Source organism: Corythoichthys intestinalis, chromosome 3 (genome assembly GCF_030265065.1).
Source record: "Corythoichthys intestinalis isolate RoL2023-P3 chromosome 3, ASM3026506v1, whole genome shotgun sequence".
NCBI lineage: Eukaryota > Metazoa > Chordata > Actinopteri > Syngnathiformes > Syngnathidae > Corythoichthys > Corythoichthys intestinalis.
This window is the reverse complement of record NC_080397.1, coordinates 5,504,312-5,522,821: the sequence shown is the minus strand read 5'-3', so window position 1 is coordinate 5,522,821 and position 18,510 is coordinate 5,504,312. Positions and strand designations below refer to the sequence as shown.

The window sequence follows — 18,510 nt, the reverse complement described above, 5'->3', positions numbered from 1 at the left end:
ACTGTTGCTGGTATTTTGGCCCATTCCTCCATGCAGGTCTCCTCTATAGCAGTGATGTTTTGGGGCTGTCATTGGGCAACACGGACTTTCAACTCCCTCGACACCCCATGGCGTCAAAATGATAACAATGGCAAAAATCCCAGAACCACACGGGGGGACCTAGTGAATGACCTACAGAGAGCTGGGACCACAGTAACAAAGGCTACAATCAGTAACACAATGCGCTGCCAGGGACTCAAATCCTGCACTGCCAGACGTGTCCCCCTGCTGAAGAAAGTACATGTCCAGGCCCGTCTACGGTTTGCTAGAGAGCATTTGGATGATCCAGAAGAGGACTGGGAAAATGTGTTATGGTCAGATGAAACCAAAATAGAACATTTTGGTAGAAACACAGGTTCTCTTGTTTGGATGAAAAAGAATACTGAATTGCACCATACCCACTGTGAGACATGGGGGGTTGAAACATCATGCTTTGGGGCTGTTTTTCTGCAAAAGGACCAGGACGACTGATCTGTGTATAGGAAAGAATGAATGGGACCATGTATCGAGAGATTTTGAGTGAAAATCTCCTTCCACCAGCAAGGGCATTGAAGATGAGACGTGGCTGGGTCTTTCAGCATGACAATGAACCCAAACACACAGCCAGGGCAACAAAGGAGTGGCTTCGTCAGAAGCATTTCAAGGTCCTGGAGTGGCCTTGCCAGTCTCCAAGTCTCAACCCCATAAAAAAATCTGTGACAATTACAGGCCTCTCTATATACAGGCCTCTCTAATATTTTCAAGTGGGAGAACTTGCACAATTAGTGGTTAACTAAATACTTATTTGCCCCACTGTATCAGAAAGCTTGTACAACGATGACCAGGAGCATTGAAAACCACGGTGATGATGTTGAAAAATAATGTAAATCTAACTTTTTCTGTTATTATATCAAATAATAAAAATGGAGTGCAGATACAGTTATTAACCTACCCTCATATCAATATATTCTCATGTACACAACTGGCCAAAAGTATTGGCACCCTTGCAATTCTGTCAGATTATGCTCAATTTCTCCCAGAAAATGATTGCAATTACAAATGTTTTGGTAGTAATAACTTCATTTATTTTGCTTGCAAAAAAAAAAATCATCATTTTCATTTTCAAATGATCATTTTAAACAAAACTCCAAAAATGGGCAGGACAAAGGTATTGGCACCCATGGAGTAAATCATGTGATGCTGCTAATTTGTGTACTTAACAGCACCGGTCACTTACCTGTGGCACAAAACAGGTGGTGGCAATAACCAAATCACACTTGCAGCCAGTTAAAATGGATTAAAGTTGACTCAACCCCTGTCCCGTGTCCTTGTGTGGACCACATTGAGCATGGAGAAATTGAGAAGCAAAATTGTGAGGAAGCATGGGCAATCTCAAGGCTACAAGTCTATCTCCAAAGACTTGAATGTTCCTGTGTCTACCGTGCGCAACAGTGTTGAGAGTAACGCCGTTATAAATAACGCCGTTACGTAATGGCGTTATTTTTTCAGTAACGGGGTAATCTAACTAATTACTTTTTCCGCCGTTACAACGCCGTTACCGTTACTGACGGTCAAAAGCGGTGCGTTACTTACTCTGAATAAATGAAGAAACTACCAGCCGTGTCGAGTCGACTCTCTGCTCTGTTGATTTGTCATCCAAGACAGGTTCGAGAATAGCGCACGTACTTCTGACTCCAAGCTGTTTGTCCCTGCTCATTCAATTAGACAAATCTTTCCAAAGTTTGGTAACGTTTATGTGTTTGCTACACCTGATGCTAGCCTCGTTCCCATCTCCCAATGTCAGCCAGCAATAATTCTGCTTCCATCTTGAGGACGGCAGACGCTTTGAAGGTGACATGAATTGTCGGGAAACGAGCCTACCTGAATTTAGCCCCTCGAGAGATGCGATGGAAGTGATTGTGATTGGCTGAGGGTTAGAGTCATATGTCGTGGTAAGCCAATCAAAGCCGGTGATTTCACAAGCAAACCGGAACAGCGCGTGCGGCAAACACACACACGCAAAACAGATGCAGAGGGTCGGGATGGCAGAGCATTCAGAAGAAAAATTGTCCTTTAAGAGGTGGAGATATAGACACTATTTCAAGTTTGTCGAAATTAAAGGAAAGAACCTGCATGTAATAATAATTTATGTCCCGGGGCAAAGCTTTTGTCGACATCTGTGGTAAGCAATTCAAATCTGCTGAAGCACCTAAAAAGTTAACTACCTGTCTGTTCTTCTCTATTCCACTGACTCGGATACTGCTCAGAAAATTTCAAATTCTTTGACATACAACAAGTTCTTTTTAAAGTAACGGAAATAGTTACTTTCCCTGGTAACTAGTTACTTTTACTATAGAGTAATTCAGTTACTAACTCAGTTACTTTTTGGAAGAAGTAGTAAGTAATGTAACTAATTACTTTTTTAAAGTAACGTGCCCAAGACAGATCATCAATAAGTCTAAAGCCCACGACACTGTGGCTAACCTTCCTAGATGTGGATGGAAAAGAAAAATTGACGAGAGATTTCAACGAAAGATTGTGCGGATGGTGGATAAAGAACCTTGACTAACATCCAAACAAGTTCAAGCTGTTCTGCAGTCCAAGGGTACAACAGCGTCAAACCGTACTATCTGTCGGCGTCTGAATGAAAAGGGACTTTATGGTAGGATACCCAGGAAGACCCCACTTTTGTCCTACAGACATACAAAAGCCAGGTTGGAATTTGTCAAAATTTACCTGAGAAAGCCAAAAAGTTTTGGAAGAATGTTCCCTCGTCAGATAAGACAAAAGTAGAGGTATTTGGGAAAACAACATAGAGTTTACAGGAAAAAAAACAGAGGCCTTCAAAGAAAAGAACATGGCCCCCACAGTCAAACATGGTGGAGGTTCCCTGATATTTTGCTGGGTTGCTTTGCTGCCTCTGGCACTGGACTGCTCGCCTGTGTGCATGGCATGATGAAGTCTGAAGACTACCAACAAATTTTGCAGCATAATGTAGGGCCCAGTGTGAGAAAGCTGGGTATCCCTCAAAGGTCATGGGTCTTTCTGCAGGACAATGACACAAAACACACTTCTAAAGCACTAGAAAATGGTTTGAGAGAAAGCACTGGAGACTTCTAAAGTGACCAGCAATGAGTCCAGACCTGAATCCCATAGAACACCTGTGGAGAGATCTGAAAATGGCAGTTTGGAGAAGGCACCCTTCAAATATCAGAGACCTTTAGCAGTTGGCCAAAGAAGAATGGTCTAAAATTCCAGCAGAGCATTTTAAAGGGTATGACAACACCTGGGGAAATGCTAATATTCCATCATTTATCCATCAACGCATGCCTTTTGAATTCATATCATTCCACTTCGTGTAATTACACACATCGCAACACCAAGAAAATGATAGAAATTAGGTCGATTATCAAGCTAAAAGGACCCGCCCCCGAGATGCCGGAAATCTAGCATATTGTGTGCGTGACGTCACTTTCGGGAAACAGCCGGCTCAGTGCTTAGTACTGAATGGCGGTGATGATGGCGGACAATTTTGTTTCTATTTGCAGCGACGAATCCGACGTAACGAACATTCTTCTAATGGTGACAAGGAGAGTTATGAACCTTTCTTTGGTGTTTTGGGCTATCAATTTGAGCCCAAACGAAAGCCAATGCAGCCTAATGAAAGGATCATTGAGGGGAGCAATCACATTGATGAAACACCGGCGGCAACAGAATCACCGAATGGTTTGTTTTGCATTTCTTTTTGTGAAGCTGATACACCGTGACCGCAAAATAAAGTAATGTATAGAATAATTATCATTTAATATGCTATCATCGGTTTCGCTCTGCCAACCGACACAAATATGAATGGGATTAGAGCAGGGGTCCCCAACCTTTTTTGCACCACGGACCGGTGTGATTTGGGTCTTTTTTTCACGGACCGGTGTCCCTCTTTTATATTCAGTTGGACTCTCAATGTTATCCAATGGTGCTAAAAAACTATTTACATCACAAACATACGTGTGCAACACGGAAATGGCGTAAATTAACGCTTAATGACACGACGAAGTCGTTAAGTGAGAGGGCTACGTGCAGTTGTTGTGTGCACCTAACATGGCAAACATAAGATAATATTCCTTTCTTTAAAGACAGTTTGTAGTGTGCACTTTGGAATCACTGCATTCGCTGTCCTTCTTAACGTTGCGCGCATGCCAACTTTGTCAGAACACCGGCAATGTGCGCCAGAAAAATACAGCAAATATAAAATAGCATTTGTTTTTAGCCCCGTCGTGTTAAGTGCAGGGAAAAAATACAACTCACCCGCTGAATCAGTGGGAGGGCTGAGTTTGTTTCGTTGAGACGAGATGGTCCTGAGATGGGAAAGTGAGAGAAGCTAGCATCATAAATACACGATGTTGGAAATTGTAGCACAGTTTTCAGCGCGCTCCTAGCGATGTCGGGATATTCCGAAATGACTTTAATCCAGAACTTTGGTAGAGTTGTTATCTCAAATGTACGTTTAAGTCGCCGTGATTTGCGATCTCTACAAGCGGATATTCCTGTTCCACAGACATGCTCGAATCACTCGATTTATTCACATACGGGTCACGAATTCACTCTTTCGCAGTTCGTGGGTCTTTAGTGATTGGGAAGTAGCATAAATTTTGTTTTCTTTGAGGTTGTAGGCACATCTTCTGGCTCGTCAGGTTCCCATTTCCCTGTAAAATTGCAAAATTAGCCCTCTTAGCACTGACGAACTTTACTCATTGTCTGCGTAGTCCAGCTCTTTTTCTCGCGTCCGGGAACTCATGGGTACTACATTGCGACAAATGGCTATTTGTAAACCATATAGCATGACAGGTTTGAACCATTTTAGTGATTTTTTGATAAAACACGAACGCAACTCTCTCGTCGATAAACAACGATGGCACCTGCCTCGACCTTTTGTTTCCTTGTTATGACGTCTCCGCCCTATTTGGCTGTTTCCGGAACACTTTCGGAAATGTTCGTCATTTTCGATAATTGCTCATTAATGTGATTGATTTTTTTGTTAACTTTATCAATATTTGTTATCTTGGCACATAACGGTTCTATTGATGTCTCACACCCCCTTTGCGTTTTCATACCCTTTAAGAAACTCACTGATGGATACCGGAAGCGGTTGTTTGCAGTTTTTTTTGTCTAAAGGTTGTGTTACCAAGTATTAGGCTGAGGGTGCCAATACTTTTGTCCGGCCCATTTTTGTAGTTTTGTGTAAAATGATAATGATTTTTTTTTTTCGTTCTCTTTTGTGTTTTTTCATTGCAAGCAAAATCAATGAAGATATTACTACCAAAGCATTTGTAATTGCAATCGTTTTCTGGGAGAAATTGAGCATTATCTGACATAATTGCAGGGTTGCCAATACCTTTGGCCAGCAGTGCAGGAGTATGAGAAAAAAAAAATCACAAATTGTGTTTTCATTGTATTTGACTGTTTGCAATATGTGACATGTAGTATGTTGAAATCAATGTTTTAATCTTCGTCATGTCCTGTTTATGTTGCCCACTCTTGTTTAAACAAGATGGAATAGTGATTGCATTTTTGGAATGTTCCCATTTGTCCCGGAAATCACCTGCTCACCAAAGGTAGGCTCCACTGCAAAGGGGGAAAAAATCATCCTGACAAGATATTATTGATAAGTATGCCATGAACGAGTGGCTGGAGATTTCTTCATTGAAAATAAAACGTTAACACTTCAGGGCAGTCATTTAAAAATACAGTATGAAATTATTTAAAAATGTATATATATTAAATATATGACTTTGCACACCAGACACCAATTAAAAAACAAATTATATACATTTTTATACACAGTGTATATACATTTTATTAAGATTTAGAAATTATTTTTAATGTGCCGTTTTATTATAAAATACAGTGGACTTTAGATTTTGAAACACCAACATACATTGATTCATTTTCTAACATTCCTATGAAACGAGGGACCGTGTGTACTCAAAAAGACGTTTTAAAACTCAGTCAGATTCCATTTCGGTTATTGGATTATCATCTTTCCCAGTTTCATTGAAGTACTTTTATTGTAAATCCGAGCGTCACCTGAATGCATCCAAACTTGGTGAGTTCGATTTCTCCCAAGTTTAGTTTGTGTCGTAACAGCCTCTTTTCCTTCATTTGTTTGTGGTTTTCCTTCTAAGTGGCGTCTACGCCAATATTGGATTTGCATTTAGAGTAATACAAGTGAGCGAACTCTGAGTCAACAACGATGACGTCTCAGCGGTAATTTCCTCTATTTCACATGTGGCTGTGCAACTTCGATGCGGCGCTATAACATGTAGCTCGTCATTCGTCGACTTGTTGCACACAAATGAGCCGAGATAAGCGTTCGACAATGCCTACCGAGTCCCCTCACTTCTCCCCGGTGACTGAACTTGTCTCCGGGCAGCGCTGGTGGCGTGTGGCCGCCCTCGCGGTGCTGTTGCTGGGCGTTGTAGCCTCGACGGGCTGGGCGGAGGAAGCATCTTGCCATGGAGCCTATGACCTCTACTTTGTCCTGGACAAGTAAGTAGAAATGAGCGTCTGTGTCAATACAAACGTGTTGATTGAATTCCTGTTACAGCTGACCATACCACCCTAGGTTTCCATGGCAACAGTTGGAGATGGCATAAAAGTATAGCTTTGGTCAAAAGTCCAATATTTTGCATCCAGTGACTACGATCACTCGTGGCGAGTCCTGCCAAGTTTATATGGATTGGACGTCCATTACCTCGTCAAATGACACAGAAACAAGTTCATTTACTGCCAGCCTTCACGCGTGACATGCGTATACCGTCTATCACGGTTTATGGCAGCTGCTGTTGAGATACAGTGGTATGAAAAAGTATCTGAACCTACTGGAATTTGTCACATATCTGGATAAAATAACTATCAAATGTGATCTGATCTTTTTTCAAAATCATACAGATGAAACAACAGTGTCTGTTTTACCAAAACCACCTGAACATTTATAGGTATTCATATCTTAATGAGGATAGTTTGCAAACATTGACAGAAGGTGAAAAAATAAGTAAATGATTCATGACATTTAATATTTTGTGCCCCCTCCCCCCCCACTCCGGCAGCAATAACTTCAACCAGACAGTTCCTGTAGCTGCAGATCAGTCTGGCACATTGATCAGGACTAATTTTGGCCCATTCTTCTCTACAAAACTGCTGTAGTTCAGCCACATTCCTGGGTTGTCTGGCTGAATCGCTGTTTTTAAGTCATGCCACAGCATCTCAGTTGGGTTCAATTCTGGAATTTGATTTGGCCACTCCAGAACGGGTATTTTTTGTTCTTCTGAAAACATTCTGAAGTTGATTCACTTCTGTGATTTGGATCATTGTCTTGTTGCAGTATCCATCCTCTTTTTAGCTTCAATTGTCTGACAGACGGCCTCACGTTTTCCTGCAAAACATTCTGATAAACTGTTGAATTCATTCTTCCATTAATAACTGCAAGTTGTTCAGGTCCTGACGCAGTAAAACAGCCCCAAATAGTGATGCTCCCTCCACCATACTTCACGGTAGGGACGAGGTGTTGATGTTGGTGAGCTGTTCGACTTTTCCTCCACACATGACGTTGTGTGTTACTCCCAAACAATTCAACTGTGGTTTCATCAGTCCACAAAATATTTTGCCAAAACCTCTGTGGAGTGTCCAAGTGCCTTTTTGCGAACATTAAACACGCAGCAATGTTTTTTTTTTAGACAGCAGTGGCTTCCTCCGTGGGGTCCTCCCATGAACACAATTCTTGGCCATAGTTTTACATATAGTTGATGTGTGCATAGAGATATTGGACTGAGCCAGTTATTTCTGTAAGTCTTTAACAGACACTATAGGTACTTTTTAATCTCTCCGAGTATTCTGCGCTGGACTCTTGTAGCCATCTTTGGTGGTCGGTGACTCCTTGGGAGAGAAGCAACAGTGCCAAACTCTCTCCATTTGTAGACAACTTCTCTGACTGTCGACTGATGAACATCCAGACATTTAGAAATGGTTTTGTATCATTTCCCCGCTTTATACAAATCAGCAATCATTGATCGCAGGTCTTCAAACAGCTCTTTTGACCGAGCCATGATGCACTTCAGACAATGCTTCTCATGAAGACATTTCTTACTACAGTAGGTGTGTCTTTTATAGTGGGCAGGGCAGCTTTAAAACACTGTGATTGGGCTCACACGTGATTTAAAATGTTTGGTAAAAATTGGTTTCAATTGCTCTTTAAGTCTCCTTAGGCATAGGGCTTACTTACTTATTTTGCCCCTTCTCTCGTTGTTTGCATGCTATCCTCATTAAAATATGAAAAACTATAAATGTTTGGGTGGTTTTAGTTCAAGACGACACTGTGTTTTCACATGTGTGATTTTGACAAAGATCAGATCATATTTGATGGTGATTTTATTACAAAAGGTTCAGATACTTTTTCATACCACTGTATAGTGATCCTAATACATGCTGTATGCTAATTTGTGTTAAAATGACTACTCCAGCGGTACCTCTACTAACGATAAGGCTGCAACAACTAATCGATTAAATCGATTAAATTAGTTGCAAACGAATTTGATAATACATTTTTTCCAGCATCTATGAGCGGTCCCGTTTGGGTCCTTTTTTGTGTGTAATGTAAGGCTTACCTGCATGCGCCAGTGGTTACAGCAAGAAAGAGAGAGTTCACTGCTACACTCATCTTTGGTTGCTGAATCAATAATATTACTAATTGTCGAGAGTCAGATTGTCTTTTGTGTTGTTAGGTCCAATTTGACTCCGTCAGAGGTGAATAAATGTAGCCAATAGTATTGTTTGTATTCTTTGTTGATGAGACGTTACTACTTAGCAGGGAGCGCTAAGTTAGTAAACGATTATGCTAATCAGTGTCTTGAGTGTACATTTGTATTGTGTTTTGAAGAAGCATATTAGCATTTGAATTATTGTTCGATAGTAAAGTTGTCTCATTTCTGTTTGTGAAGAAACCACCCACATAAACCCATTCACATAACGGCTTGAAACAAAAACTCCCATTCAAACTGTAAATTCTCATACAATAGGGTGTGCTTTGAAATTGGATTTGGATTGTACTTATGAACAACTTTTTGATAAGAAAAGTGATTCATTAGTCTTCCTCCTTATTCGATTTTGTTGTTTAATTTGGTTAAAGAAAATAAATGAGTCATTGACACAATTTATGTCAGCGCTTTGCCCACAAGAAAAAAAAGTCAATCAGCAGCACTTTTTAAAAAAAAATTTGAATGACTTTTGTCTGATATGTGTACTGAGAAATTATTTTCATGTTTTATACTCGGAACCTTTTTTTAAAACTTTAACAAGTTTTATGTACTTAAAACAGTGCAGTTGTAGACTACAGTACAGTTAAGATGTAATAAAATTAAGGGAATAGTTATCCATTTTGTCTTCATTGCTACTTATAACATGCCTAAAACAATTTCAAGTTCAATTGTGAAGGTAACTGAAAAAAGCGACTTTTATCTGATCAGTTGTCCGATTAATCGATGAGTTGCAGCCCTAGTAGCTTGACATTTAACACTATCACATATAAATAAGGTTTTTGCAGTGTTAGGGGCAAAACACATGGGAGGCGATGTCGCTCGCGTTCAATACATTTTCAATGGACAAGGCGAAAATCGCCAACCCTCTTGTGGTGAAGCAACATGCGACGTTCGTCCATGTGAAATTTTGTGCTCGTACACGTGCACACGCGGACCAGCAACGCGATACAAGAAATTAGGAAATGGTTCTATTTCTGTCGCTGTTGCCTGGCACGACAACCAATCAGCAATCGATTCATTGAGCAACTAATCACCTACTAGGACACTGGCCAACCCGAAATTGACATCCACACACCACAATTTGTCATCATCGGGGGAAAAACAAAAATTGCTGTATTGTACAAGTTTCAATGATTTACACTATCGGTGTGGGAACCTTTTTGTACCTCACGATGCGATACGATTTGCGATACAGAGCTCACGATAACGATGATCTCATGATATGGTGATACAACGATTATTGATACTTGAGGGGATAGTACCTTTTCTCGTAGGCACCGTCTAACTGTTTGGATTATTCTAACACAATATAATTAATCAGTTAATCTAGTTAAAAAAGTTATCCCTTCAAAAACTGTGGTCGCAAGTTGCATTGTCCCGTTACTTGAAGTGAGCAATGCAAAAGTGATGATGAATTATTAATTAGTCACAGGAGGTCACAGTAACTTTGTGAGGTTTGAGGAAAAAAATTTGGCCTGTGCGCCAGCTGGATTGTGTCCGCATCACGACGTGGACGGATACTGGATGGTCTTCGATTTCAGACCTCACGTTTCTGTTGGAAGTGGTCTCGTTTCGAACCCAAATCAAGTTCAAGTGCTGCCTTTGTGCCGATTATGCAAACCCCGGAAGGAAGTGTTGCATCATCAAGCAGCAAACGCTCCAACAACATGTTTTTTTTTTTTATTTCATTTTATTGCGACCACTCCTTCAAGACTCCTCCGAGTCAACCCTTTTTTTTTTTTCAGCACACTCTCCTCCCATAAAATGACAGAATGCTGACACCATCGGTTGGCATTTTAGTCAGCATGTGTCATCATTGTTTGTAAGATGAACACAAGTTAGTATGAATCAGTTATATGCAGTGCCACTAATCAAAACACAATAAGCTGATTATTGTTGCGTTTGTGGAATAACAAACAATTTTCTTCATTTATTATTTTTCATCCATCATCTGTTTTCTTTGAACTGCTTCACACCTGAATTCCCTTTATTTCAGCATCCAGATACTGGGTTATTAATTAGTTTGTTCATTTTCCGTACCGCTTACAGTGGTATGAAAAAGTATCTGAACCTTTTGGAATTCCTCACATTTCTGCATAAAATCACCATCAAATGTTTGACCTTTGTCAAAATCACACAGATGAAAAAACAGTGTCTTCTTGAACTAAAACCACCCAGACCTGTAAAGGTTTTCATATTTTAATGAGGATAGTATGCAAACAATGACAGAAGGGGGAAAAATAAGTAAGTGAACCATCGCGTTTAATATTTTGTGGCCCCCCTTTGGCAGCAATAACTTCAGCCAGCTGCTTCCTGTAGTCGCAGTCAGTCTGGCATATCAATCAGGACTAATCTTGGCCTATTCTTCTCTACAAAACTGCTGTAGTTCAGTCAGATTCCTGGGATGTCTGGCATGAATAGCTGTCTTTAGGTCATATCACAGCATATTGATAGGGTTCAAGTCGGGACTTTGACTTGGTCACTCCAGAACGTGTATTTTGTTCTTCTGAAACAATTCTCAAGTTGATTTAGTTCCGTGTTTTGGATCATTGTCTTGTTGCAGCATCCATCCCCTTTTTAGCTTCAACTATCAGACAGATGGCCTCAGGTTTTCCTGAAAAAATCCTGATAAAGTTTTGAATTAATTATTCCATTAATGATTCAAGTTTTCCATGCCCTGAGGTAGCAAAACAGCCCCAAATCATGATGCTCCCTCAACCATGCTTCACGGTAGGGATGAGGTGTTGATGTTGGCGAGCTGTTCCATTTCGTCTCCACAAGGGATGTCCCAATCCAGGTTTTTGGACTTCCGATCCGATACCGATATTGTTTTGCACATCCGATCCGATACCGATACTGGCCGATACCGATACCGGCCTATCTGAGCATGTGTTAAAGTTTAAAGTTATTTAGCCTCCTTACTTAGTTGTCAGACTCATGTTGAAAAAGGTTTTAGTACTCTTGATAACAACTGGCCAGCTGAATTAGGTGAGTTTGAATTTTTCATTTTGTCTTCGGCTTTCTTAACATACTTCTTATTAGAGCTGGAAATCTTTGGGCACCTAACGATTCGATTACGATTACGATTCAGAGGCTCCGATTCGATTATAAAACGATTATTGATGCACCCACCTCCTTTTTTTTTTTTTTTTTTTTTTTTTTTTTTTTTTTTTTAAATAAAGTTTTGTACATTAGTTCCAAAATTGTTCAAAAATACTCTCAGGCTAAACCAAACTACTATTTCAGTATCAAGTTAACATATAGCAGTACACAAATATACAAAAATAACATTAAATAAAAAAAAACTCCAGTCCCCATTCTGTATCAGCAGCTTTAAACTACATTCAATTAATTTAATGTTGTGAATCAACTGTTAAAGTTGTTAAAATTGCTCCCGTTATTCCATAATTTCCCTTTTGTCTACTTTTGACATGTGAAAGTTTTAAAACTATTTTAAAGATAGATTCAAGTCAATATTTTACCGATTTAGGAGTATTTTAGATAAAAAGTTAATTAGGTTTGCTTGGAAGGTTCGCTACAACAGCATTGCAGGGAAGTTTACTGCTTTAAGATGGCGGCCGTTTACTAACGCCCGCATCTAGCTTTTTGCAGATGTGCTGCGACCGCTACCGAGTCTATTATCCATCTAGTCCTATATAAATGATATCTACCGTAACATTATGTAGCTTAGCTGTACTTGTAGCAGCTTTTCGGCAGCAGTCAGGTATGTCGTTGTGTTTTTTTATCTCGTGGCATGAGTTGAGCTAGAGCCGTGAGTTGAGCGTTGGCATTACCCGAGGGGCCGGTTAATGAGAAGCATAATGTTTAGCTACTCCCGCTCTGTTCCGTCCCGAAGACCGCGCGGCGCGCTGAGTGTGTTGTACTTCCGCTTTACTTGGCATATTTCAATAATCGGAATTTAGATGTTTGTGAATCGTTCTGGAATCTTCCACGGCCGAATCGCGAATAATCTAAGAATCGGAAATTTTGCACACCTCTACTTCTTATATTGTTAGTGGTGGTATTTCACTAAATGCTTGATTAGGTTGGTTGTGTTAAAGCTTCTTACAGCTTTACCACCACGCTTGACTTTATTGTGGCATATGTTGCACTCTGCCTCTTCGTCTTTGTCGTCCTTTAAGGTGAAATGATCCCACACAGCTGACATTTTTCACCGATAAAGTCTCTCGGTAAATTGGGAGACGGTAATGTAAATGTAGTGTGTTGAAGGTGTCATGTAAAATGCGGACCGTATTTTAGGGAAACTGAAGCAAAAACTGGAATGGTTTATGTAATTCGGTGCGCTGGAAAACCCGGACAGGATAAAAAACTGGATCGAAAGTCTGGATCGGAATTTTTCCGTGTTGGCCGATCCGATACCGATGCACATTTTTTTGCCCATATCGGCGTCCGATCCGATCCAAATATCGGATCGGGACATCTCTAGTCTCCACACATGACGTTGCATGTTCCTCCAAAACAATTCAACGTTGGTTTCATCAGTCCACAAAATATTTTGCCAAAACTACTGTGGAGTGACCAGGTGGCTTTTTGCAAACATTAAACGAGCAACAATGCGTGTACTTCCAGTCCTTGGGAGAGAAGTAACAGTGCCAAACTCTCTCCATTTGTAGACAACTTCTCTGACTGTCGATTGATGAACGTCCAGACTTATAGAGATGGTTTTGTATCTGTTCCCAGCTTTAAACAAATCATCAACCCTTGATCGCAGGTCTTCAGACAGCTCTTTTGACCGAGCAATGACGCACATCAAACAGTGCTTCTCATCAAGACAATTCTTACTAGGTTTGTGTTTTATAGTGGGCCGGGCAACACTCATCAGTGATTAGGTACACACCTGATTTAAATTGTTTGGGAGCAAATTGGTCTCAATTGCTCTTTAAGTCTCCTTAGGCAGAGGGTTCACTTACTTATTTTTCCCCTTTTGTCACTGTTTGCATGCTATCCTCATTAAAATATGAAAACCGATAAATGTTTGGATGGTTTTAGTTAAAGCTGTTTTAAACTGTTTTTTCACCTGTGTGATTTTGACAAATATCAGATCACATTTGATGATTTCATGCAGAAATGTGAGAAATTCCAAAAGGTTCAGATACTTTTTCATACGACCGTATTCTCACAAGGGTGCTGGAGCCTACTAAGGCAGGAGGCAGTGTAGAACCTGAACTGGTTGCCACCCAATCGCAGGGCACGTTAAAACAACTTTTGCAATAACAATTAAGGAGAATTTGGAGTGTCAATTCATCTTACCATGAGTGTTTTGGGGATGTAGGAGAAAACCAGAGTACCAGAACAAATCCGCAGTAGCATGGGGAGAGTATTAAACCTCACATTGTAATGACAGGGCCCAGAAATGAAATTTTGATCCCAGAGAGATCTGTGAGACATTGTCTATTGTGACTTTGCTTTGGAAGAAATGGTTTTTAAAGAAACATTTTCCCCCCTCAAATCAACTTTAAAGTGTCTGGCAAAATAGAAATGTTTTGGTAAAAAGTGTTTCTTCTTTTGATTTTGATAATCTGAAAAAAGTATTTTTTTCCTCCCCAAAATACATTTTTTCCCCAGAAAGCACATTTTTACAAAAACAATAGAAAATAAGTCTGGAAAGACTAATTTGATTTAATTGATTAAAATCGATTATCAAATTTGTTGGCAACGAATTTGATAATCATTTTTTGTCGGCAGCTATGAGCTGTCCTATTTGGGTCCTTGTTTGTGTGTAGTGTGAGACTGCGCGGGTCAGTGATTAGAACAAGAGAGAGAGAGAGTTCACTGCTACTTTCAGGTTGGGTTGCTGAATCAATAATATTACGAAGTGTCAAGACTAATTAGATTGTCCTTTGTGTTGTTAGATCCAGTGAGCCTCCGTCACATTAGTACTAAGTATAGGCATGTGCCTGTATGAGATTTTGACGGTATGATAACCTTAAAGTGCCTATGACACCAAAAAGTAAAGCATGTTTATTTCATATTTCACATGTTGTTTTATGCTCCTGAATGAAATGGAAATGTGGAAGTGATCGTTTTATATATTGAATTTTTGAATCCCGCGCCATGAAAATGAGTGATTTCCGGCTTCAGTCTCGGGTTTAGGACGAATGCGAATGTGACGTCACCAGGGTCAGCATCTCACAATAAAGCATTGCTTTATAGTAGAGATGTCCCGATACGATATTTGGATCAGATCAGACACCGATATGGGCAAAGAAATGCGCATCACTATCGGATTGGCCGACACGGAAAAATTCCGATCCAGACTTCCGATCCAGTTTTTTGAAAGTCCGGTCCAGGTTTTCCAGCGCACCAGTTTACATAATCCATTCCAGTTTTTGCTTCGGTTTCCCTAAAATCCGGTCCGCATTTTACGGCACACCTTCAACACACTACATTACCGTCTCCCAATTTACCGAGAGACTTTATCGGTAAAAATGTCGGCTGTGTGGGATCATTTCACCTTAAAGGACAACAAAGACGAAGAGGCAGAGTGCAACATATGCCACAATAAAGTCAAGCGTGGTGGTAAAGCTGTAAGAAGTTTTAATACAACCAACCTAATCAAGCATTTAGCGAAATACCACCACAAACAAAATGAGTATGTTAAGAAAACCGAAGACAAAAAGAAAGGTCCTACGCAACTAACACTGGCAGAAACTTTTGCTATGCGTGACAAACTGGCACTCGACAGTCCCAAAGCCCAGGGAATAACAAGAGTCATTGCCGAAGAATTCATTCTGGATGACGAGCCATTATCTCTCGTGAGTAAAGATGCACCATCCAACAGTTAGAACCACGGTACAACATGCCCAGCCGTCATTACATCCTTGAGCGATTCGGCCATGGAAGATTCGAGAACGATTCACAAACATCCAAATTCCGATTATTGAAATATGTCAAGTAAAGCGGAACTAATACACAGCGCGGTCTTCGGGACACAATTAGAAACGGAACGCATTGCGTCCCGAGAGTATGATGAGAGCATGCTTGTCATAGACCCGGATAATGCCAATGCTCGACTCACAGCTTTAGCTCAACTCATGCCGCTGGATAAAAAACACAAGAATACCTGACTGCTGCTGACAGCCGCTACAAACTACGTCAACATCGTTTTACTGTAGATAATAGATAATCATATGTATATAGAACTAGATGTAAAAAGACAGGCCCGACGGAGTGAGCAACATTGAAGCATTGAAAACTAGTTGCGTTAGTAAACAGCCGCCATCTTAAAGCAGAAGACTTCCCTAGTAGGCTGTTGTGAACCTGCCAAGCGAAACTAATGAACTTTTTATCTAAAATACTCCTAAATCGGCAAAATCATGACTTCAATCTATCTTCAAAACAGTTTTAAAACTTTCACATGTCGAAAGTAGACAGAAGGGGAAATTGTGGAATAACGGGAGAAATTTTACCAGCTTTAACAGTTGATTCGCACAATTAAATGAATTGAATATAGTTCAAAGCTGCTGATACAGAATGGGGACTTGAGTACAGTGATACCTCAGCTCACGAACATAATTGGTTCCCAGAAAGTGTGCGTGAGGCGAAAAGTTCGTCTTCCGAACATTTATTTCCCATAAGAAACCATTAAAATGAGAATAATCCGTTCCCAGGTCCCCATAAAACATAATTTTCTACTAAATAAGCCTTAAAACTACACAAAAATATACCTTATTTTATGTATAATAAGTGTGCTATTGTATTATAATTAAAGAAATAAACTGTACTGTATAATAAAGTTGTTTTATTTACCTTTGCGATGGTATGGGAGTGGGAGGAGTGGGAGGAGGAGGGAGGGAGTTACTGTTTGGAAGGAGAGTGTTACCGGCAAAGTGCGCAGTTAGCGTAGACTCCACTGCTGTGCCCCCACATGCTTTTGGTTGTTAATAAAAGTGCCCACAAAAAGCCATCCGACGCCTCTGGGTGTTTGTATGCACGCCGCCTCCTTTCTGGAGAGGAAATCGGGCGAACCGAAGACAACCGACGACAACGAGCCAACGTGACTCGCCGGTCCACTTCTCACGACGGTGGGAAGCTGAAAGCACCGCCAATTACCAGTCGAGGGCGAATTGGTAACACGAGTCACCTTCCATAAGGACTGTATGTAACTCTTTTTCGGTCCCATAATAGCAAAAGTACACTCAATATGGTCCAAAATGTCTATCAAACACAAACCACGTCCGCACTCAACGAAAGGGAGGGGACGAACTGGGACGCCGTGAGCGTGCGTCAGCTTCTCGTGGCGCTGTCCGACCGCGTGGCTTGGTTCGTCCGCCGAAAACTAGTTCGCCAGCAGAGACTATATGCTCGCGAATTTAATGTTCTTGAGGCGAAAAGTTCGTGAGCTTAAGCGTTCGTGAGCCGAGGTATCACTGTATTTTATTTACTGTTTTAAAATGTTAACTTGATACTGAAATAGTCGTTTATTTAAACCTGAGAGGATTTTTATACAATTTTCGTAACTAATGCACGAAACATTAAAGCATCTAATAGCTTCGGGGGGTTGTGGGATTTTCCACTGAGGTTGTTTGTGTGTTTTTTAAGACAGTTTACAATATTATTTGCACGTTTTACTGACTGACTATGCTATTTCTGTTTGTTATTTTAATGTTTTGTGTTTGTCACTGAATAAACAGGTCAGTTTCTTGTTACCAACTGTTGTGTGTTATTCAAACTCACCTAATTCAGCTGGCTAGTTGTTATCAAGAGTACTAAAACATTTTTCAACATGAGTCTGACAACTAAGTAAGGAGGCTAAATAACTTTAAACCTTAACACATGCTCAGGTAGGCCGGTATCGGCCAGTATCTGTATCGGATCGGAAGTACAAAACAATATCGGTATCGGATCGGAAGTGCAAAAACCTGGATCAGGACATCCCTACTTTATAGCATGCAGATGGACTGCGGATTCAGCTGTTTTTGCGGATTAATTCGTTTATTTTTCGCATCACGCCAGCCAAACAGCTGCAGAAAATTGTTGCTGCAACAGGGAGAGGTGTGTGAGCCTTATTGGGTTTCAAAAGGTTCCCGTTCACCGCGGATATTGGCCAAAACAAGCCCTACTACTGTGGGACCATTGGACTTATGAGGAAGTGAGTAAACATCACATTTTGTATTATGTCAAATACTGGGATCATGGCACACGTTTTAATACGGAGGTGGATTGCATTTTGTGGCTGATTATTGTCCACCAGCCAACGACTGGTGGCTTATTGCACCCCCCCCTCATTTTTGTGACATAAAAAATAGCTAATACCGTAGGGATGGTATGACGGAAAACTTTTGCGGTTTTGAAACCTTGACGTTTTCATACCACAGTACACCTTGAAACCGGTAATCGTCACATGTCTAGTCACTTCTTTTTGTTACGTGCTTGTTCATATAGCAGCTCTAAGATTGTTTTTTTGTGAAGTGGGCCTCGAGTTAAACCGCAGCATTTTGTTATCTCCTTTCAGGTCAGGAAGTGTTGCCACTGACTGGTTTGAGATCTACTCCTTTGTTAGGAATCTTACAGACAGATTTGTCAGGTGAGTGGCAAAGTTAAGTTTATTTGCATAACCTGTAACGGAAAATAATTGGGAAGCACTGCTCTGAATCATCAATAAGATCCCAAAGGGCTTCACAGACAGACCTGACATTAACATATATATTTTTTTCAATATCGC

The 18,510-nt window shown here is 40.5% G+C and overlaps 1 protein-coding gene across 4 annotated transcripts in view; it reads left to right on the top strand.

Annotated features, from left to right (window-relative positions):
- Positions 1 to 6,100: 6,100 nt before the first annotated feature.
- The window catches only part of antxr2a (ANTXR cell adhesion molecule 2a), a 173,549-nt gene continuing 161,139 nt past the window's right edge, over positions 6,101 to 18,510 (top strand). For 2 of the 4 annotated variants that reach the window (XM_057830925.1, XM_057830923.1), the window contains exons 1-2: positions 6,101 to 6,561; positions 18,301 to 18,372. In XM_057830925.1, coding sequence (XP_057686908.1) covers positions 6,368 to 6,561; positions 18,301 to 18,372 — 266 coding nt within the window. In that variant the 5' untranslated portion in view covers positions 6,101 to 6,367. The remainder of the gene's footprint in view (positions 6,562 to 18,300; positions 18,373 to 18,510) is intronic. The other 2 variants (XM_057830926.1, XM_057830924.1) reach the window with 2 other exon arrangements.